We start from the raw sequence: 23,406 nt of genomic DNA on the forward strand, positions 1-23,406 counted from the left end.
TCAATACTCTTCTCCAGCACCACAGCTCAAAGGCATCAATTCTCCTTCTATCCTCCCTAGTCATTGTCCAACTCTCTGACACATAACATGTGATTGCAAAGACCGTGGCTTGTACCAGACACACCTTAGGCAAACTGTTTTTCTTATTGTCTCCAATTTCATAGATTGATCACACGAAATCAAAAGGTACAAAAGGCATCATCAAAAAGTAGCTCAAGACCCTAAGAATACATGAAAATACAATATCATTTTTAATTCTTACAAAACTTGAGGTGAATTTATAATCTTTTCAAGCTAGCTACCAATGAAATTCTTGCCCCTAGCTTCTCATTGATAAAAATGGCAGGAAGCTCTAGTATTGGCTTCACTTTGATGCTCACATCAGGGTAGTAGGGTCTCCTTGAACTGCCCAGTAGTCAGCAAAAGGTTGTCATTCCTTGAAGTGCTGTAATCTTCAAAGAGATGTCAACACTATACCACGTGCATATAATGCCAGACTGACAAGGCCCTTAAAAGTCCATTTTTCTTTTTCCAAGTCCTATTTCTGAAGGTAGCCATCTGTCTTTGAGAATGTATATTGTACTTTACCTGCTTATAAGCAGGTGATGTGACCAACTTTTCTACCACCACCCGTCTGAAGAAGGAAGTCAGCCAAATATTTTCCTTAATAGAATTTTCTCTAATTTTTTTCCTACTTTTGTTATATATCATCTAAAAACTATTACACTCTTTTTTAATTTAAAAAAATGGCATAATCTTTGCCTTTTATCTGGTTTTTGTCTTTTTGTAGGTGTTGTGTGTATGTTTCTCTGTGTGTGTGTTTATTGGTTTGCTTATGCCTTATTATCTGTTAATAACTCATGCCTTTTTTTTTACCCTACACAGGCATTTGGTACAATAGCTATTCAGTTAGCGCACCATCGAGGAGCGAAAGTGATTTCAACAGCATACAGCCTTGAAGACAAGCAATGCCTTGAGAGATTTAGACCGACTATAGGTGAATTACTATTTTTGTGAATGCTTTTTTCTTTTTGTTTATACAAACTTTACACATAGTATTTTGAAGATAACTGCCTTAAAAGCTACACTACGTATAGAACAAAATCCAGAATGAAAATAACTTTCAAAATATGCTTTGTATCTATTCAAGTTCACTTAAGTGTTTATCTTTTTAAATATTTTTTAAAACCTGTATTTTTCAGTATTTTCCATCTTTGGAGCAATTGTCAACATACACAGACTAGAATTAGGTAGATTTTGACACAAATTAAAAATACTTTGTTTCAGTGAGCAGGCAAGAATGAAAGTAAAGTTCACTAGCTGCTAATGTTTATGTTTTGTCCTTACTTCCTTCCTCAGTGACCTTGTGTGTCTAACCAGAAAGTCACATCTCTTTCACTTGTCCAAAGTTCTACAAACAGAAAAATAACTGGAATAGGTTCAAGTCAAGGCCTCATGTTATTGCCATTGACAGAAGGAACCAGGATATGGGAGAGAAGGGAAGACAGAAGCTGCAGAAAAGAAGATAAATATTTTTTTAATATATGAAATTAGAATGGAGGAAAAAAGGCAGTATTGCTGAAGAGAATTTTCTTCTTAGTCATTTGCCCTCATAGGTTGTTTTGGTCCTTTGAGAATTACTCTCCTCCCCTCCCCTTGGAATACTTAAGACTACTATTGAACTGTACTTCTAATCTGAGAAGCTCTGGGAGAAACTATCTTTAAGAAGATGTTAAAAAAAAAATGTTAAAAGACATGAAAATGAAATAGACATATGCCTTCATTTTCCAGTTCAGATTAGGAGAATGGATTTTTCTTTTTAATTCTCTCATTGGATTATTCTCATTAACATAAAATGTTAAGTACATTATTGAATATTTAATTATTGAATGTTTACATTTTACTGAATACTAAAAATAAGGAGCTATGGTGGCCTCAGAGTAATAAGGAGTTGTGCTGCCGCCCTGAAGAGCATCTAGTTTGAATCTACCAGCTGCGCCATGAGAAAAAGAGACAGTCTCCTTCTGTATTTTTTACAGTCTCTAAAAACCTGCTGAAGAATCAGCTAGAGTCCATTCCAACTTGACAGCACAGAGCACCCAACTACTAAAAATATGTTCTTTTTCCTTGTCTTCATTTTGAGAAGTCTGTAGTGGGTCGGAGAGGATTTCTGTTACTGAGAAAGAATAAACAGCCTCTAGTATATAAGTGAGGGAGCTCTGGAGGCCTAATCAACAGAGAGTTAGTGCTGCCAACCCCAAGGCAGCACCTCTCTGGCATGTGAATCCACCAGCAGCTCCACTGGGGGAAAATCAGCCATCTCCTCCTTGGCAATTTAGTCTCAGAAACCCATTGGAAGGTCAACTAGGAGTTAGTTCCAACTCGATGACAATGCATTTGAGAATATAAGTAAAGCACCCTGATGGCACAATGTTTATACTCAGTTACCAACCAAAACATCAACACTTTGAACACACCAGCAGCTCCACACACTATGGACTTTGTGGTCCGTTCTAGTAAAGCTTACAGCCTGCGAAGCCCCATGAGGCAGTTGCACTCTGTCATAAAAGATTACTGTGAGTCTGAATCAGCTTGAGGACACACAGCAACAATAGATAAATATTGTATGTACAACTGCACTGTATAAAGAAGGCACAGCATCAAGACTGGCAGACAGCTCGTTGAATAACACATTATATGCAGATGACACAACCTTACTTATAGACATAAAGAGGACTTCACAAATACTGATGAAGATCGAAGAATACAGACTTCAGTGTGTATTACACTTGAGCATAAATAAAAATCATCATACCTGGATCAGTTAGCACCATTAAGATAAATGGGATAAAGACTAAAGGCAAGGATTTCCTTTTTCTTGGAATCACTATCAATGCTAATGGATGCACACATCAGTCAAGAAATTGATAACATATTGATTGCTTTGGGCAAAGGTACACTTACCCAAGCCGTAGTATTTGCAGTTGCCTGACTAGCATAAATGCCAAAGCTGAACAATGAGTAAGGAAGACTGACTGGTCTTTGTAAGGAATATTAAATACAGCATAGACTGCCAGAAGAACAGACATGACTGGTTTTGAATAAGGCAGCCAAATTCCTTAAAAGCAAGGATGGCAAGACTTTTTATAATGTACTTTTGACATCTTACCAGGAGGAACCAATCCTTGGAATAGGACATTATGCTTGGGAAAGTAGTGGGTTAGGGAAAAAAGGACTAACCTCAAAAAGGTGGGTATTCCTTCCCATAAAGATTTATAGCCTTGAAAAATTGTTGGAAGGTTGCTAAAAATAGAATTTGATTCCATGGTGGTGGGTTGGGTTTGGGTTTGGTATGGCTTACAGTTCTCAGGGTGGACAGTATCCTATAGGTGTCCAGAACCATCAACAGAGCAGCCTTTGGACACCTTGTCTACAGAATATATTTTTATTTTATTGAAGAGAACAGTTTCTTCATTTAAATTTATCTTACCAATTCTGAGTCAGACCAGAAAAAGTATAATCTGTGTCATTATTGTCTGTCTTTAAATTCATGAACTGTTTGAACTTCTTTCTCATCTTAGAGCACAGCTCCACATCTGCCTTGCCTTTCCTTTTTCCTATCATGTCTTTTTTGTGTTGATCACATAAAGAACAGGATGCAACCTTATTTCCTGTCCTTTACAGCCCGAGTGGTCGATGTATCTAATGGCAAAGTCCATGTTGCTGAAAGCTGTTTAGAAGAAACAGGTGGCCTAGGAATAGACATTGTCCTAGATGCTGGAGGTTGGTATAATGTATGTGACTTTATATAATTTTTTTTTCAGGGGTGGGTGGGTGTGTGTGTGTGTGTATACAAACACACATTTATTTTTTTTTTTTATTTTTCAGGTATATATATTTTATATATACATATACACACACACACACACACATACCTGAAGTGCTTTCTGCACAAGGTCAAGAACTGCACCCTCCAATATGGATTGAAGCTCAATATCAAGAAAACAAAGATTCTCACCACTGGGCCAATTGGCAGCATCTTGATGGATAGTGAAGATATTTAGATTGTAAACAGCTTTAGTTTGCATGGCTCCACAGTCAACACTTTTGGCAACAGCAGCTAGCAAATTCAAAGACACATTGTATTGGGGAAGTCTGCTGTTAAAGATCTCTCCAAAGTACTGAAGAACAACAGTGTCAGTCTGGAGACTAAGGTGAGCCTGATATAGGCCATGGTCTTTGCAATCACTTGGTATGCATCAAAGAGTTGGACGATGACTAGGGATGATAGAAGGAGAGTTGATGCCTTTTAGCTTTGGTGCTGGAGAAGAGTATTGAATATACCACAAATGGCTAAGAGAATGGACAGGTTTGTCCTGGAGAGGGTGAAACCAAGCTGCTCTTTAGAGATAAGGATTCTAAAGCTTCATCTGACACTTTAGATACATTGCAAGGAGGGACCAGCCTTTGGAGACAGACATCATGCTTGGGAGGGTGGAGGGACAGCACAGGAGAGGAAGACCCTCAATGAGATAGATTGATTCGGTGACTGGGATAATAAGGGTAAGTGTGTCGGAGTTGGTGAGATTGGCACAGGATAGAGCAGGGTATAGGGCTGTTGTACATATAGGGTCACTATGAGTCACAAGAGACTCTATGGAACATAACAACAACAAATATATAATCAGTTTCAGAACAAATTGATAACTGAGAAATCATTAAATTGAGTGATTAATTGTTTTGAAGTTTTTTAACTAGAAACTTGTCTATTTAAATTGGATCTTCTTCACTTTGTTCCCATTTTAAACTGTCTGGAAAAGACCAGATACTTGTCTTATATACAATGATCTACATAGTACTTTATAGCACAGCTGCTTTGGGGGGATTTTTAGAAGAGAAAGGAGCCCTGTTGGTATATATTACTCATAACATGTCAGACTGCTAACCAGAAGGTCGGCTGTTTGAATCTAGCAGCTGCTCCCATATTTACTGCCTTAGAAACCCAGTGGAAGATCTTTATGAGTTGGAATCAACTTAAGGCAGTAAGTATGGGTCTCCTTTTTGTTTGATTCTGCTTTTTGAAAGAAATGCTGTTTTCAGGACAGCATTGGAGTTTATGTAACAAGTAATAGTTCTCTATGAGAAACCTTCAAAAGTCATCATCTCCTTAGAGGTTCCTAGTTGGTCCCCATTTGATCAGGTTTCACCAGATTCTTATTCAGGCAGCTCTTCTGTATGTGGCTGCCCTCTGTTGTCTAGTGTACTTCTGCAATAGCTGTTTGGAAAGGTTGCAGAATTTTGTTCCTTTTTCTCATTTCTTGAACTTTTTTTCTTTCTTATTTTTTAGTTTAGCCAGTCAGTATCTGTTGAGAGAGAAAGATGGGCAGTCAACTCCGGTGTCATTTAGAGCCTCTGAAAACCTACTGGAGGTTCAGCTTGGATTCATTTCCATGTCGATGGTAGTTGAGTATTATCTTTTTACCTCTAGGTCTGTACACACTTAGGTACACATGAGCTATTTCACATAATGAATAAGTTTCCAAAGCCGTCTCCACTTTACACTGTGAATGCATCTTTTGTTACAGGAATTGGCCATCCTGTTTGTTTCCCTTTTAACTAGTATTTTTCAAGATTTGACATCAAAGGAAAACTGTGATATCAGTAAATGCATATTTCATTGACTTTCTATTTCAATAATTATGTCAGAATATGGTTATCTTAAAGAAACAGTGGTGGCACCATAATTAAAGCATCAGCTGCTAAGCAAATGTTGAAAGCTCAAACTCACCAGCCATCTGTGGGATAAAGATATTGCAGTCTCATTCTTGTGAAGATTCTGTAAAGCCTTGGAAACCTTGTGAGGTTTAGAGACCCTTTGTCATCTGTTGTTTTGTTCCGTGTCATCAAGTCAACTGAGACTCGTAGCAACTCTGTGAAAGTAGATCTGAATCCTATCATGTGTGTGCCATCCTCATTATCTGAAAAACTCAGCCCATCATTATAGTCAGTATGTCATTCCATCTTGTTGAGAGTCTTCCCCTCCTTTGGTGATTCTCTAAGCACAATGTCCTTTACCACGCACTGCCCTCCTTACAACATGCCCACAGTATGTGAGCAAAGTTTCACATTCTTGTCTCCAAGGTGTGTGCCAGGCACACCTTTTTTAAGACATACTTTTTGGCAGTTGATAGGATAAAAAGCACTCTCCTCCAACACCACAACTCAAAGGCATTGATTCTTCTGTCATCCTTATTTATTCATTGTTAGCTTTCAGATGCATAGCAAGTAATTGAAAACATCATGCTTTTAATCAGGTGCATCTTAGTCTTTAAACAGGCATCATTGTATTTCAGCATTTTGGAGAAAAGTCCCTTACAGCAGACTTTCCCAATGCAGCACTTTGATTTCCTGGCTGATGGTACCAATTGTGTTGACTGTGGATGCAAGCAAGATGAAATAAATTACAATTTCTATCTCTTCTCCATCTGTCATGATCTCTCTCTATTCTCCAGCTATCATTTCTTTCCCATCATGGTGTTGCCTGTTGGCTTGGTGATAAGGATTTTTTTGGATGGGTTTGTTTGTTTTTTTATTTGAGATGTAAAATTCATGACTGACTCAATGGCAATGAATTTTGATTACCTTGTGTGTATGAGTTCTTTAATCAGAAATCACCTTTTTCCCAATTTAGTTAGCTATTGTTGTTATTAAGTTATCAGACTTGCGCTGCGCTGCCGGTCGCCTCCGCCGGCGGCCGTCCCCCAGCCCGCGTCCCCCCGGCTCCTGGTGGCGGCCTCTGCGGCCTCAGACGCCGCGAGGTCGTGTTCCCGAACAGTGTGTTCCATGGGAAACGGTACGAGCAGACTCTATAGTGCTCTCGCCAAGACACTGAACAGCAGCGCTGCCTCCCAGCACCCAGAGTATTTGGTATCATCTGACTCAGAACATCTGGAACCCATTGATCCTGAAGAGCTCCTTGAGGAATGCAGGGCTGTCCTGCACACTCGACCTCCCCGGTTCCAGAGGGACTTTGTGACTCTGAGGACAGATTGCCCTAGTAGCCACCCACTTATTAGGGTCATGCAATGGAACATCCTCGTCCAAGCTCTAGGAGAAGGCAAAGACAACTTTGTACAATGCCCTGTTGAAGCACTGAAGTGGGAGGAAAGAAAATGTCTCATCCTAGAAGAAATCCTAGCCTACCATCCTGATATATTGTGCCTCCAAGAGGTGGACCACTATTTTGACACCTTCCAACCACTCCTCAGTAGACTGGGTTATCAAGGCACTTTTTTCCCCAAGCCCTGGTCACCCTGTCTAGATATGGAACACAACAATGGGCCGGATGGCTGTGCCTTGTTCTTTCTCCAAAACCGGTTCAAGCTAGTCAGCAGTGCCAATATTAGGCTGACGGCCATGACACTGAAAACTAATCAAGTGGCCATTGCACAGATTCTCGAGTGCAAGGAGTCTGGTCGACAGTTCTGCATTGCTGTCACCCACTTAAAAGCACGCACTGGCTGGGAGCAGTTTAGATCTGCTCAAGGCTGTGATCTTCTCCAGAACCTACAGAACATCACTCAAGGAGCCAAGATTCCTCTTATTGTTTGTGGGGACTTCAATGCAGAGCCAACAGAAGAGGTCTACAAACACTTTGCTTCTTCCAGCCTCAACCTGAACAGCGCCTATAAGCTGCTGAGTGCCGATGGGCAGTCCGAACCTCCCTATACCACCTGGAAGATCCGGACCTCAGGGGAGTGCCGGCACACTCTGGATTATATCTGGTATTCTAAGCATGCTCTTAGTGTCCGGTCAGCTCTTGATTTGCTGACTGAAGAACAGATTGGACCCAACCGGCTACCATCCTTCAATTATCCTTCAGACCACCTGTCTCTAGTGTGTGACTTCAGCTTTAATGAGGAACCTGAAGGACTTTTATAAATACTTCTCTGTGTCTTTTCAATCACAAAAGTCTTAACCAGGGATGTTTCAAGAAACTGAAATAGGATAATAAGTTGCCTGAGGAAGAATGCCAGTTTCTCTCACTTCATATTTCCATCATGCTGTTGGGAAGGAATCCCATGAGTTTATTATTAGCTTTTTATATTAAACCTACAGCGAAGAGGGTATCAGCACTCCATTTGAACATATTGTTTTCTTTCCCTTAGTGTGTTACATTTTAGTAATTTAAGGGCATTATAAAAATCTGAGAATTAACAGAAGTATGCAGGAGCTATTTCTCTAGACCTTATTTGAAGTTATTTATTTGTGGATTTTTAAATGTCAATAAAATTTATGCATGGCAGTAAAAAAAAAAGTTATCAGACTTGCCAAGTTTTCAGTTGCAAATAGACTTTATCTTATTTCTTTTTCATTTAAAATTAAGTATGGTGTAAATTTTATAACCACTGTTAGTATAAAATATGTATTTTAAGGTAGTAGAATAAACTATTGTCTTTTTCCTCATTCTGATTATGAAAAAGTAAAGAGAGTTTGAGAAGTTTTTGTGCATGTTATTTTAAAGTATATTTCTTCTCTTTGTCTCTTTTGACTGCTCCCTTTTAAGTGAGATTATATGGTAAAGATGATGAACCTGCTAAGAAGCAACAACTTCTGCCACATAAACACGATATCATCACACTTCTAGGTGTTGGAGGCCACTGGGTAACAAGAGAAGAAAACCTTCAGGTATCATCAGAAATAATAAAGCATTTCTGGTCCACCAAAAAGGATCCCTGGTGGCATAGTAATGTGTCGGGCTGCTAACAGAAAGGTCAGCATTTAAAATCCACTAGCCACTCCAAGGGGGGGGGGGAAATGGGCAATATCCAGCCATAAAGATTTATAGCTCTGGAAGCCTCAGGGAGGTTTGTTATGGCTCAGAAACAAGTCAGTGGCAAGTGGGTATAACACCAAAGGAATATAAGGAACAAAGAATAATGCCTAACTCTTTTTTGGGGGAAAGGGCTGGCTAAGTTAATATATTGAGTTAAAAAGTTGCCTTTTTTAAAAAAATTAATTTCCATGAATATCTACAGAGATTTTGGATTTCCATTCATTCATTGTTACACTTTTCTTCCTGCCCACCCCAACCCCAGTTCGCTCTTCCCCTTGAAAAGCAAAAGAAAACCTCCTTCATTGGTACACAATCACCCCCCCCTCCCCCGAGTATACTCCACTCTTTCAACCCTCATTCCAGACTCTCATGATAATCATAATGCCCTAAAACATATTACTTTTAAAATGTTCTCTCCTCATCGGCTTCAATGCAGTAAACATAATTTATCCAGTCTTACCCCCACCCTGATGTCAGCCTCATTCTACAACAGTGGCACCATATAGTATTTGTCCTTTTGTGACTGAGATATTTCACTCAGCATAATGTCCTCCACAGTCACCCATTTTGGATATTTCATGAGTTCCTTGTTAAAAAAATATGTTGCTTTTTTACTTGAAGCTACAAGCTGGCCAGGAAAATCTTACTGCTTAGCAGAGGAACTCCTTTAACTAAAATGACAGAATTTTATTTAATGCTTTGTAAAATAATGACTTTTAAATTGCTTCCTAAGACTTTTTTTTAGTAACTTTGTTAACATGTACTTAGAAAATATTTTCTATATAGAACTGTTGCAACTTATTCAAGTTGGCACTAAGTATACATTTTGTTACCACTCACATTTATACAATAGAATAAGTATTTAATGACTGATGTGCAAATACCATATGATTTTAATAACCCTAATTTATATTTGATTAAAGTTTGTATGCTGATTATTTGGGATTTAGATGTTATTTGAGTAGATATTTTTCTGGTTCAAGATACCCATTATCTTTCTGCTTTTAAACTCACAATGACTAATCAGTCTTTGTGCATTCTGTCCAAGTTGGATCCTCCAGACAGCCACTGCCTTTTCCTCAAAGGAGCAACAGTGTCTTTCCTTAACGATGAAGTTTGGAATTTGTCAAATGCACAACAAGGAAAATATCTTTATATCCTTTTTTAGTAACTTGCATTATTACCTTGACTTTTATCTTGTAATAATCTAATTGTTAAGTTTTAAAAATAATAATAGCAGCTGACTCTTATTCAGTATGTCAAACAGTGTTCCAAGTGCTTTGCCAGACATTAATTAAGATAAACATTAAAATAGCCCTGTTGTTGTTGTTATGTGCCGTCGAGTCGCCTGCGACTCATAGCGACCCTATGTACAACAGCCCTAAACTCCGCTCTGTCCTGTGCCAATCGCACTGTCTCCGACACTCCCATCCCAATTATCCCAATCACTGAATCAATCCACCTCATAGAGGGCCTTCCTCTCCTGCGCTGTCCCTCCACCCTCCCAAGCATGATGTCCCTCTCCAAGGACCGGTCTCTCCTCACAACATGTCCAAAAATAGCCCTAAGTGGTATAAATACTATTGTTACGGCGAGCTCTGGTGGCCTACTGGCAAGAAGCTGCACTGCAATTTCAGAGGTGAGCGGTTCGAATCCACCAGATGCTCTGTTGGAGAAGGAGGAACAATCTCCTCCTATACCAGTCAGATCTGATTTGACGGTACACACAAAAAATAATGACATTTAAAAAATAATAAATAAATTTAAAAAAACAAACAAATACTATTGTTACACATATTTCACAGGTGAAGAAACTGAGATATAAAGAAGTTAATGTGTGTTCAAAACCAGAGCTAAATAATTGGAAACTAGGACTCACACTCCCAACTGTTTGGCTCTTTTCTGAATATGCATTAAACCAATAAAATGCTTGGAAAGTTTGTTTTGAACCTGTGGTAATTACACTTGTGAAGCTATACACTTAATCCTATGGCAGGACCATGGAAGAAAACATTTCCGACTGTTGCCAAAATTTAATGAATTTCTGCAGCAGTTTTGCAGTTCAGTACCAACAAGTCTTCCCCAAATGAGGATAAAACTTCATCTTTGAAAACAAGTTATTCTGAAACAAACCTGGCAAATTAAATAAAATCATGTACATTTGGGTAAAAGTAATGAAAACTTTTCTTGAAAAAATGTGAGAGCATTTAACACAAGGAAAAGTCCAGAACTTTTTAGAGCAAAGTCTACTTAAGAATAAATCTTTTATTTAAAATATTACCATTTCAAGGTTAACTATACTGGCAAAAACTTTAATATGTTTATTTTTTATAAATCAGATCTTTTAAAGTATATGTGTTTACCAAGAAACTTGCATAGTCTTCTTATCTCCACTAAGTCTCATATTCATTATTTGTATTTAGTTACATACTGTGAAATGTTTAAAGGCCAGCACCCTCAAGTAGCAAAGACAGAATTAATTCAAAATTCTAAAATAGGAAGATTTAAACCATAACATGTGTTAAGTTTAAAAGTGATTTCAAAATCAGAACATCCCCTTAATGTAATGAATGTGAGTTTAACGTATTTCTTATTATTAAATTTGGAAATAAACTCTTTAAAAGTCAACAAAATATTTTATATATTTCATTTTTAAACAACTTAAATGTCAATAACATTGTAATTATCAAGAATACCATGGGATATTACTAGTGGAAAACACTAATTAAAAATTAAAAGTAATATTAATTAATACTTTGAATCTTACATGCCAAAAGCTAAGCTGGCAACTTTGTCTGATACTGATTCTCTCTACTCTCATTCCTTATTCTTGTAGGAAAATTATTTTAATCTTTTTTATATATTCATGAACTATGTTGACATATAATATGTTTACATGAGAATTTTCTTAGGAAAATTCCATTTTCCTAAGATATAGGCAAAGAGCACTGGTGGTATAGTCTCCAAGGAGGCATGCGACTAACCCAAAGTCCACACCTCTTTAATGGTTCCAGTCTGTAGATAGTTCTGGAGAAAAATGAGCAGTTTCCTCCCATGTGATATATAGCCTTCGATATCCGCTGGAGAGTCAACTATGAATGAGTCAGATCTGACTCCATGGCAATGAGTGAGAAGAAATATGCATACACATATATACACACTGATGACAATTGCATAACAGGAGTAGAAAAAGCATTTGTAAGGCTGCGAATTCGTTTGTGGGATTTTGTTTTAAGGAGCATTAGTGACACATAGTTAAAGCACTTTCTTGCTAACCAAATGGTTTGCAGTTTGAATCTGATCGCGGCATAGTGGAAAAATGTAGCCGTCTGCTTCAAGGAAGACTTTGGAAAGTCTTTATCTGCCAGTTCTATTTCATCTTCTGCAGTAACTATGCATCATAACTCATAGGCAATGAGTTTGGGTTGTAGTTTTTTAAGGTTTTTAAATTTATATTTTCTAAAGGCCTGAACCCACTTTCATTCCTACATGTGTAGACCCCTTCAGTTAACACATGAGCTAGTGGTTGAATGTGACTTCACATGTGGTTGTTGTTGTTGTTGTTGTTGCTGTTTGGTGCTGTCGAGTCGTGGACGACTCATAGCGAACCTATGGATGAATGGCCTGAGCACTCTTCGTACATCGAGTTTCTGGAGGCAAGCCATTTTGGAAGTGGATGCCTCTCCTGCTTCCAAGCTTGGTTTAGTCGGGAAGCTCCAGCAAACACTGTCCACCATGGATACCTGTTACCCACGATTGGCACATCACTGTCACAGTCTTCAGCATCACAGCAACCACGACTTACCTCTGTACAGCAACGCACAGACCAGTGCTATACCACCTCGTGGGGTCTCTTCACATAGAGAGATAGTAATTGTGATTATACACTATCAGGAATTCTCCAATTTTTACAGTTAAAACTCTTGATCTCTGGACTATAGTTTCTAAAACTATATGACTGAACTAAAATTTCATTTTTATACTGTTTTCTGATTACTGGTGACATATACAATTTGTAGACTTTTCTTTCATGTAAACTTTCAGTCTATTATCATACAGAAGCACCAAATAAAACCACTGTTGTCAAGTGGATTTTACTCCTAGCACCCTCCCTCAGGTTCCCAAAACTAAATATTAACAATGAGACTGCCCAGCTGTCTCCCTTGGAGTGACTGGTAGATTTCAACTGCTAGAAATGTGTGGCCTTTGGTTAGCAGTACCCCATACTAGATGCTATGCCGCCACCAGAACTTATCAACCATTTTAGTAAATAAATGTACCTCAAGTAAGAGATGTGTTAATTTTTTTCAACTGAAAATGCCATAAATAGTGCCAGATCCTGGTTTTGTTCCGTTGGCTGGTAGCCACGGTTGATTACCATTTAGGATGGCAGCAGTCATTAAATTACCTTAGTAATGTAAGCCCTAGGCCTCTTCTTTTATCATTTGTCTTTAGAAACTTGGGCTCTCGCACCTTAACCTTTTTCAAGTAGTTTCCATTTCCCTGGTTTAGAAGTAAATCTGACTGTTTACTTTTCTGCAGCTAACATTTTTAATTTCAGAGTACAAATTTCATTCAAACATTAAGATGAATGACCTGTAAAATAAAATTGCTACCTTAACAAATCCTTCCAGCTACGTATCTTAAAAGATGTTATGGAGAAGTTATCAACCGGTATTTTTAGGTATGTGAATAAACCGAATCTTTGTTCTTATTTCTTTTTTTATTCTTGAAATAAGGCAAGCATTTCCATTTTTGTTTCAGTTTTACACCAGGGTATACCTAGTAACTCTATATTTGATTCTTTTGTTTCAAGAAATAGCTGTTCTTGAGTATTTTTCAAAGTATGTCTCAGTATTCCTAAAGATAGAATTGGCTACTCCATCCTATCTCCTACATTATCCTTTGCTTTCTCTCAGTCTTCCAAAAGAAACTTGGGAAGAGAGTGCAGGATTGTTTAAAAAAGAAAAAGGTAGATCTTATCACCTACAAAAGTAGTGTAGATATTTTTCCCCTTCAAAATTTAACCTCTTTTTCTTGTTTAGTTTTCAATGGAAGTAATAATGAACAAATTTATTTAAATAAATTTAAGCTCTAGTAATTGTCTATGACCATTTTGTGTGATCTTTACATAGCTCTGGCACTTATAATTTAATTCTTCCTTCCCTAGACCTCAATTGGATGAGCCCATTCCACTGTATGAGGCAAAAGTTTCCATGGAAGTTATTCAAAAAAATCAAGAAAGAAAAAAGCAAGTTGTTCAATTTTAATTTTATTTTTCCTGAGACCTCATATGGAAGAAAACATTCCTGTATTTGAAGCCAAAGTTTCCTTGGAAATTGTTCCGAAAAATCAAATCAAGTTTTCTGTTCCGTTAGCATGTAATCTAAAAATGAAGCATTTGAAAAACAGATTTTTGTGCAAATAGTAAACATAATCCTATAATTAACATTTGAAGGGAATATTCTCAAAACCTATTTTCTTTTTGCATTTGCCTCTACTGTAAAAGTCTTACCATGAAGAAAACTGCTTGCAGCAGTAACCGTATTACTGTATTGATAAAGGTGATTTCATTGTTCCTTGACTATACTGTTAAAGTAAGGTTATTACTTTGTTACCAGCTCCATTCACATCTTCATTATTTAACAAATATTTCCTGTCGTGATTTAATCACATGGTCATAATTTCGACATTTAAGAAAATCATTCCATAGGCACTTAAATTTTTGTTTTCAGATGTTCACTCAAGGATCCCCAGGACCAAAGAGGGTCACTGGCAGGTGAAGGTGTTTCTCCGGGTCGAGGTCCTGCTGCCTGTACCCATCGTTTTTCGTCAGTCGCAGCTCCTGTTATGTGCAGGGGAAGCCTGGTAACAGGAATGGTGGCAAGGGTGGTGGAGGCTGCACGTGCTTCTATTCCTGTTTCAAACAGTTCTCTACTGGGGGCGGAAGCCTAGGCTTCCCTAGTGCCCGGAACCACAACTCATCCAGGAGCAGTACTTCAGGCGCTGATGGCCTCCCTGCTGCGAATTTAAAAAACCAGTCAGCTATTTCGGTAATTCTACACACGTTTTCTGGACTGCGTGCTCTCTAGGCAATCCGCACCTGGCGCCCTGCTGACGACCAATGAAGAGTTCGAGCTAAAGTCCCGAGTGGCGGGTCTCTGGATAGCACGGGGCTCTTACTAGGCACGCCTTTACGTCGGGGCGGAGCCTCATGGCGGCTTCAGGCGCATGCCCAGTACAGCACCAGGTGGGGGGGGTGGGTCCGGTGAGCGCGCGGGAAGTGTGTTCCGGAAGGCAGTGCACTGCCCCATCAGAGCTGCGCGTTATGGCTCTCCCCGTTCCTGGCTACTCGCCCAGCTTCAAGAAGCCACCCGAAACACTGCGGCTCCGAAGAAAAAGGGGTCACAGGGTCACGGGGTCCCCGATTCCTGAGCCAGTGGCTCGCCGCGCCGCCCTGGCCGCCGGATTGTCCCTCCGACCCTTTCCTGCCGTGACGGGTACAGGCAGCAGGACCCCGGCCCGGCGGAACCCCTTCGCCCGCCTGGACAACAGGCCGTCAGCTGCCGCCGAGGTCTCCGACGGGCCTCCCTGTGAACAGCAGGAGGCGCCGGGCTCGGTGAGTGTTCCGGTCGGCGGAAGGCAATGCATTCTGGGTTGACTGGGCTAGAAAGTGGGCGCGAAGTGAGCCATGGCCCACGCTGAGGGCGGCAGGGCGGGCCTGGAGTCGTGCCCAGTCGGCCGCTGTGCAGCGCCTGCGACGTCCCGACTCCTGGGGGTAGTGGGAGGCGCCACTGACGCTGGATCTGAGGGAGACTGGACGGCAATCCTCTTAACAGGTTGTAGAAATACTTTGGAGGATATGCCGAGACGAACTTGGAGCAACCTGTTCTGCAAGGCAACCATGAGGAAGATTAGGACCCTACCTTCCAGCATGAGGGACCTCAGGTGGCGAAGTTCTTAATGGGTGGCACTGCCCACCGAAAGGCTGTTCGCCCTCGCTGTTCCAATCCACCAACGGCTCAGCGGAAGAATGGAGATTTACATCCTCTCGTAAAACGATGGAGGGTCACTGAGTCGGAACTGACCCAACGGCAGTGAATGAGCAAGCTTTCGAGTGTGGTTCTGTAACTCCTCGAACACACCGAAACTTGCTCACGATATGGGAGGAATATTGAGTTACAGATCAGATTTTACTCTTTGCCCTCAAGTCGGAATTGGCTACTTCATTGCCTTTCCAATCCCATAAACCTCAAGGAGGACTTTGCTCATCTTTCCAGGAACTCCTGGTGAATTCGAACCACCAGAGAGGAGCTGCCACTACCTACGGGAAATGGTACCAGAGCTCCTGTTATTTCAGAGGTTTTGCATCTTTGACGTTGATGTTTATACATCGATTAGTAGATGCTTAGAGTGCCAAAACGTCCCCTTACACCCCTGTTTTTATATTAAAGACTGAAAAAGTGAAAAAATCGGGTATACTGATTTAGGAGCATATATTGAGAATTTAATATGCTAGGCTTTGTACAATGTCTAAAGCATTTGTTTGTTTTAAACCTCAGGTTTTAGATCCTAATCATGAAAGTGATTTACAGTGGGAAGAAAATGTTCCTGAAAAAAGAACCATTACTGAATTATCCAAGGTAAATGTTTTAAAATATTAGAATGTAGTTTCTTAGATCGTAAGTTTATTCTGTTCAGAGGCATTTTGCTTGGAAACTTCCATCCACTTTGACTCACATCTCACATAGAAAAGAATGGAGTGTGACCCTATTCTGTGCCATACTCAAAGTAACTTCTATGTTTTGATTCATTATTGGAACCACTACTCTAATCCATCTTGTTGAGGAGCTTCCTCTTCATTTCACTGACCCTCTACTTTACCAAGCATGTTACACTTCAAGTATTGGCCCCTCTTGAGGACATATCCAAAGTTAGATAAAATCTTAGCACTCTTTCTTCTAAGAAGCATTCTGGCTATCCTTCCTCCAAAAGATACTTGGATTTTATTTGGGTAGTCTAGCCTTTAACTTCAGCGATGTTGTTATTTAAATGTGTCTGTTTATTTTCTTCTATTTTCATTGTCCAGATTTTTAAAGCATAGACAATTATTTCTTTTTCCTAAGACTTTAAAGTGATCTTTCACAGCAGATTTGATTGATGTCAAAAAGATGGCATCAGCCAAGGTCAAGGACTTAATAGGATGTCTTTGACAGGGACATCATCCTTGGAAGGGCAGAGGGACAGAGAAGGAGACCATGAATGAGATGGATTGACTGGGGTAATGAGCGTAGTTGTGTCAGAGACAGTAAAGTTGGCACAGGATAGAGCAGGTTTCAGGGCTGTTGTCCATAGAGTTGCTGTGAGTGACTCAGTGGCATATAACAATACTTATGATGGCATCCAGTACTTAAAGGATTTATATTATTGTTGGGTGTCATCTAACAACATGAGACAGCTATGACTCCTTTGAACAACAGCACTGAACCTTGCCATATCCTAAGCCAACTTCACCATCTCTGACACCCTTAGCCTAATTGTTAATGTTACTGTGGCAATCCATCTCATCAAGGATCTTCCTCTTGTACTAACTCCTTACCTTTGCAAACTTGATTTCCTTCTCCAAGGACTGGTCCCTCCTGCAACATGCCCAAAGTGTTTGAAATGTACTTTTAAAACCTTTGCCTCCCAAGAGCACCTTGGTTCCACTTTTCCAGGACAGATCTGTTTGTTCTCTTTGCAATCTGTGGAATGTTCAGTACTGAAACCCAGCACTACAACTCCGTCATCCTTATTCATAGTCCAGCTCTCAGATGTATAGCAAGCAATTGAAAATACCACGGGTTGGATCACGTCTTTAATCTTGACGTCGGTTGCTCTTTAATACTTTGGAGAAGTCTTTCACAGCCAGTTTTGTCAGTGAAACTCATCTTTTGATTTCCTGACTGTTCATGCCAAGCGTGTTGATTGTGTGTCCAAATAAGATGAAATCATTGATAACCTCAATCTTTTCTCCATCTCTCTTACTGCCTGTTGGCTTGGTGGTTAGGATTTTTGTTTTCTTGTTGAGATGTAATCCATCTACAAGTTTGTAGTCCTGGATCTTCTGCAGCAAAAGCTTCAAAGTCTTCCTTCACTTACAGCAAGCATTTGCATAATGCAGTTTGTTTGTGAGTTTTCCTCCAATCCTAATGCAACAATCTTCTTCATAAAATCCAGCTTCTTGGATGATCTCTTCAGCATATAGATTGAAAATTTATGGAGAAATGGTACATCCTTGATGCATACCTTTCTTGATTTTAAACCATGCTGTTTCTTGGCTCTGTTCGTACAACAGCTTAGTATAAGTCTTAGATAGAGGTTTTGTATTAGTACAATTGAGCTTTCTGGGTTTACCATTCTTCTCAGTGTTAGTCATCATTTGTTGTGATCCACAAAGTCAAATACCTTTGCATCGTTGATAAAACACAAATAGACACCCTTCTGGTACCTTGCTTTCAGGAAGGATCCATCTGACATTAGTGATAACCCTAGTGCCACAGCTTTTTCTAAATCAAGCTTGTGTTTCTGGCAGTTCTCTGTTGATGTACTGTTCTAACCAGTTTTTTTATAATCTTCAACAAGATTTAACTTGCTTGTGATATTAATGATATTGTTTGATGATTTCTACATTCTTTTGGATCATCTTTTTGGGGAATGAGAATAAATATGGATCTTTGCCAGTCAGTTGGCCAGGTAGCTCTCCTCCAGATTTCTTAGCACAGTCTAGTGAGCACATCCAAGGCTGAATCAGTTGAAATACAACCGTTGGTATTCCATCAATCCTGGGGCCTCATTTTTTGCCAAAACCTTCAGAGCTGGTTGAACTTCTTCCATTTTTACCTTTATTTCTTGATCTTATGCTACTTTCTGAAGCGATTCTGTGTCAGCCAATTCTTTTGGTACAATGACTGTGTGGACATAATGGACATGAATTTTTCCTTCCGTCTCCAGCACTCATCCTTTGCTGGTAACTCCTCCAGCTCAGCATGGATTCAGTCACTCTGCACTCAGCTTCTGATTAAATTTACCCCTTCACTAAATCTTCTAACCATATCTCCACAATACTTCAAGTTATTGTTGTGTGTGTAGTATTCACTCTCAGCTCTTTGCCATTACTATCCTACTATACATGTTGATGTTGTTGTTGTTGTTAGGTGCCATTGAGTCGCTTGCGACTTATAGTGACCCTATGGACAACAGCTCTAAACTCTGCTCTGTGCTATGCCAATCGCACTGCCTCTGACACACCCATCCCTATTACCCCAGTCACTGAATCAATCCAGCTCATAGAGGGCCTTCCTCTCCTGTGCTGTCCCTCCACCCTACCAAGCATGACGTCCCTCTCCAAGGAAGGACCAGTCCCTCCTTACAACATGTCCAGAGTATGTCAGACGAAGCCTCAGAATCCTTGCCTGCAAGGAGCAGCCCGGTTTAATCCTCTCCAGGACAAATCTGTTTGTTTTCTTGGCAGTCCATGGTATTCTCAATACTCTTCTCCAGCACCATAGCTCAAAGGCATCAATTCTCCTTCTATCCTCCTTAGTCACTGTCCAACTCTGATGCATAACAAGTGATAGCAAAGACCTTGGCCTGTATCAGATGCACCTTAGTTTCCAGAGAGACACCATTGCTCTTCAGTACTTTGGAGAGGTCCCTAACAGCACACTTTCTCGTGGCACTACGTCTTTTAGTTTTCCTGGGAGCCAAGCAAACTGAAGCTGTGAACAATCTCAATCTCTTCACCATCCATCCTGATGCTGCCATTTGGTCCAGTGGTGAGAATCTTTGTCTTCTTGACATTGAGCCTCAATCCATATTGGAGGCTGTAGTCCTTGACCCTCTGCAGCAAGCGCTTCAGGTCCTCCTCAGTTTCAGCAAGCAGGGTTGTGTCATCTGCATAATGCAGATTGTTGATAGATCTTCCACCAATCTTGACCCCACATTCCTCCTCATAGGCGCAGTCTCCCAGATAATCTGTTCTGCATACAGGTTGAAAAGGTATGGAGACAGGACACATCCCTGGCATATGCCCTTCTGACGACTGCCTCTTGGTCCAAGTATAGGTTTCACATTAGCATCATTAAATGTTCTGGGATTCCCATTCTTCTCAGAGTCAGCCACAGTTTGTTATGATCCACACAATCAAATGTCTTTGCATAATCAATGAAACACAGATAAACATTCTTCTGGTATTCCCTGCTTTCAGCTAAGATCCATCTAACATCAGCTATGATATTCCTAGTACCACAACCCCTTCTAAACCCAGCCTGGACTTCTGGCAGTTCTCTGCTGATGTGCTGTTCCAGTCCTTTTTGGATAATCTTCAGTAGAATCTTGCGTACATGTGAAATCAACGATATTGCTCTATACATACTCTTTTTAATATATTGGTTTACTTACAAAGTTCATATACATTATGTTTCACACTATCCTTTATTCACGTTGTGTTTTATACAATTATTCCCATTAATTATGTTTTTTAAAATTAATCACTATTGAACTATGCCTATCATTAATCCCTGTCTTTCCAGATTCCCCCAGATCATTGCCATTTCCATTACCCCCCATGCTTCACTTACCAAATTGTTCAACCTTATGTTTTCTCCCTTGCCCATCCTCACACTTCTGCTCCCATGCCTTCCTTCCTTGGATCTCCATAGATCTTTTACTAGTTAATCCTTCTGTTTTTACAATAGTGGTGTTATGCAGTATTTGTCCTTTTGAGACTGAGTTCACTCAGCATAATGCCTTCCAGTCTCTCCCAAGTTTTCAAAGTAATTTTCAAAATTGTTATTGGACATTTGGGCTATTTTCCATGTTCTTGTGATAGTGAATAATGTTATTTAACATTAGTGTACAAACTTGTGTGCCTCAGTTCTAATTTCCTTGGGGATATGTCTTTTGTGGTGACTTGATACCTAGTTGTTGTCAGGTGCCATTGAGTCCACTACAACTTAAAGCAACTGTGTCAACAATAGAAGAACCTTGACTTGTTCTGCACCATCCTTACCAGCTCTGACGTATTGAGCTTTTTGTTGTGGTCACTTTGTCATTTTGCCTCAATGATGGTATTTTCTCTGACCCTCCACATTTCCCATGATGTATTTTCTTTCCAAGTACTGGTCTTCTCTGATAACGTATCCATAGTAGTGAGATGAAGGTTCACCATCTTTATCTCTGAAAAGCTCTTTGATTGCTCTTCTTTCTTCAGAACAGATTTGTTTGTTCTTACAGTCTTTGGAATATTCAGTGCTCTTCTCCAACACCACAGAGGCATTGGTGATTCTTCTGTCATCCTGAAAGATAGATAGCCTATTCTAATGGAATCCTACTACTGACTTCCACAAGACCCAATCTTGCACCTTTAGAAGTAAATGGCTTCCTTCACACAATTTTCTACAAATAATGTCATCATTCCTGACATTTTTAATACTGTAATGTCATTTAAAAATATTCTTGTAATGTTGAGAATATTAACTTGGAAGAAGATTAAAACAAGCTAAGAGACATTTTTTACATCAGGAAAGAACTTTACCTGCATTAACTTCAAAAATAGCTTATAGGTGCTAGCGGCCATCTTGCATCCCCTCGTTTGTAGCTGGTCTGCCAAAAGACCCCCTGAGTGCCTGCCCTAGTCCCCCGCTTGGCCCAGTTTCCTCTCTGACAAGATGAAAGAAATGATCATGAATCAGGAGAATTGTCAAATTGAAGTCACAAGTGCACATTGGTGGAAAAGGAACTGCATGTAGAAAGAAGGTAGTTCAGGGAGCTCTGGTGGCCTAGTGGCAAGAAGCTGTACTACAATCCCAGAGGTACACGGTTTAAATCCACCAGATGCTCTGCCGGAGAAGGAGGGAAAATTTCCCTCCTGTACCAATCAGATCTGATTTGACGGTACATGCACAATAAATAATTTTTTTTTAAAAAAAGAAGGTGGTTCATAGAACAGCTACAGCAGATGACAAAAAAACTTCAGTTCTCCTTAAAAAAATTAGGGGTAAACCATATAGCTCTGGTATTGAAGAGGTAAATATGTTTACAAATCAAGGAACGGTGATCCACTTTAATAATCCTAAAGTTCAGGCATCTCTGGCAGCAAACACTTTGACCATTACCAGCCATGCTGAGACAAAGCAGCTGACAGAAATGTTACCCAGCATCTTAAATCAGCTTGGTGCAGATAGCCTGGGTGGTTTAAGAAGATTGGCTGAAGCCCTGCTCAAACAATCTGTGGATGGAAAAGTACCACTTGCAACTGGAGAAGATGATGATGATGCAGTTCCATATCTTGTGGAGAATTTTCATGAGGCTTCAAAGAATGAGGCCAACTGATTTGAATCAACTTTTGAAGAAGATAAAAGGTGATGAAGTTACTTTGAGCTGCTATGACTACTTTTTAAAATTGTACTGTTTATGGATCTGATAAAATCTAGTTCTCTCATATTTTTAAGCCCCACAAGCCTTGTGGACATTGCAGCTCTTTTCAGTTTCTGCTTAAATATAATTCATTCTTTGCAGCTAAATATACTGAAGAAGTCTGGGAATAAAATTTGAAACAAAGGTTAATAATTTTAAAAAAAAAGCTTATAGTTCATTACCGGGTTTCAGCACAGAAAAGCTTAGTCCAGTCCTGGGATTTCAAAAGTTTATAAGGAGTTCCAGTGTTTTTATACATTGGATGATTTCTCATTAGACAGTATGCTTAGTAACACATGCTTCCTCTAACTAAAACCGATTACCTTTACCCATCGTTGTTGAGTCAGTGCCAACAAATAATAACGCTCTTGGATTTCTGAGGCTAGGAAGCTTTGTGGGGGGATGCTACCTTAGAGTGGCTCATCAGTCCAAACTGGTGGCCTTTCAGTTAACAGCACAGCACTGCACCAGAGCTCTTTAAAAGACTGCTGTAAACAAAGCTGCGATAAACATGGGTGTGCACAGTTTCAGAGTCTTTGAAAAAACAAGTGTCCATCAACAGATGAATGGCAAAATGATGGTAAATACACAAAATGTGAATTTTGCAACACTGGAAAATGATAAAGAATTCCTGAAACATTGCACATGGATAAGTCAAGAAGAAATTATCCTGGGTGACATGAATTAGTTACAAAAGGACAAATATGCTCAAAGACCATTCTTACAAAAAGCTAAGGAAAGGCTTATACATAGAAACATTCTTGAATGGTAATTACTAGGAATTTATTTAGTAAAAATAAATGAAGTTGCATGAAAGGAAAAAGGCAACACATAGTAAGGGGTTGATCAGAGATTGTAATTAATAATGTTATTGTAAAGCAAAATGTGTATAATTGCATGAAAAACCAACATGACTTACAAATTTTGACCCAAACTAATAAGAGGATACAGAACTATGTAAATTAATAAGTGAAAATTCACTGCCCCTCTAACACCACCACCAACAGCCCCACAAAAAAAATAATCCTGGCTCCCTTGTGATTTTGTAAGAAGGTTATTTCAACCCTTTCCTCCCAGATGTTTTCATAGCATGTAATTTATTTTAATTGCTT

The 23,406-nt window shown here is 39.6% G+C and overlaps 2 protein-coding genes and 1 pseudogene across 2 annotated transcripts in view; all 3 read left to right on the top strand.

The window, feature by feature from the left end:
- CRYZL1 (crystallin, zeta (quinone reductase)-like 1) overlaps positions 1 to 14,106 on the top strand; it is a 62,090-nt gene extending 47,984 nt beyond the window's left edge. Inside the window, exons 6-11 of the mRNA XM_006886746.1 lie at positions 886 to 997; positions 3,685 to 3,783; positions 8,567 to 8,688; positions 9,885 to 9,990; positions 13,475 to 13,520; positions 14,007 to 14,106. Coding sequence (XP_006886808.1) covers positions 886 to 997; positions 3,685 to 3,783; positions 8,567 to 8,688; positions 9,885 to 9,990; positions 13,475 to 13,520; positions 14,007 to 14,106 — 585 coding nt within the window. The remainder of the gene's footprint in view (positions 1 to 885; positions 998 to 3,684; positions 3,784 to 8,566; positions 8,689 to 9,884; positions 9,991 to 13,474; positions 13,521 to 14,006) is intronic.
- A 1,058-nt stretch (positions 14,107 to 15,164) lies between these two features.
- DONSON (downstream neighbor of SON) overlaps positions 15,165 to 23,406 on the top strand; it is a 17,280-nt gene continuing 9,038 nt past the window's right edge. Inside the window, exons 1-2 of the mRNA XM_006886747.1 lie at positions 15,165 to 15,467; positions 16,399 to 16,479. Coding sequence (XP_006886809.1) covers positions 15,165 to 15,467; positions 16,399 to 16,479 — 384 coding nt within the window. The remainder of the gene's footprint in view (positions 15,468 to 16,398; positions 16,480 to 23,406) is intronic.
- LOC102853442 lies at positions 21,547 to 22,210 on the top strand (annotated as a pseudogene).

Source organism: Elephantulus edwardii, unplaced genomic scaffold, assembly GCF_000299155.1.
Source record: "Elephantulus edwardii isolate Elephantulus edwardi_28Jun2011 unplaced genomic scaffold, EleEdw1.0 scaffold00051, whole genome shotgun sequence".
Taxonomy (NCBI): domain Eukaryota; kingdom Metazoa; phylum Chordata; class Mammalia; order Macroscelidea; family Macroscelididae; genus Elephantulus; species Elephantulus edwardii.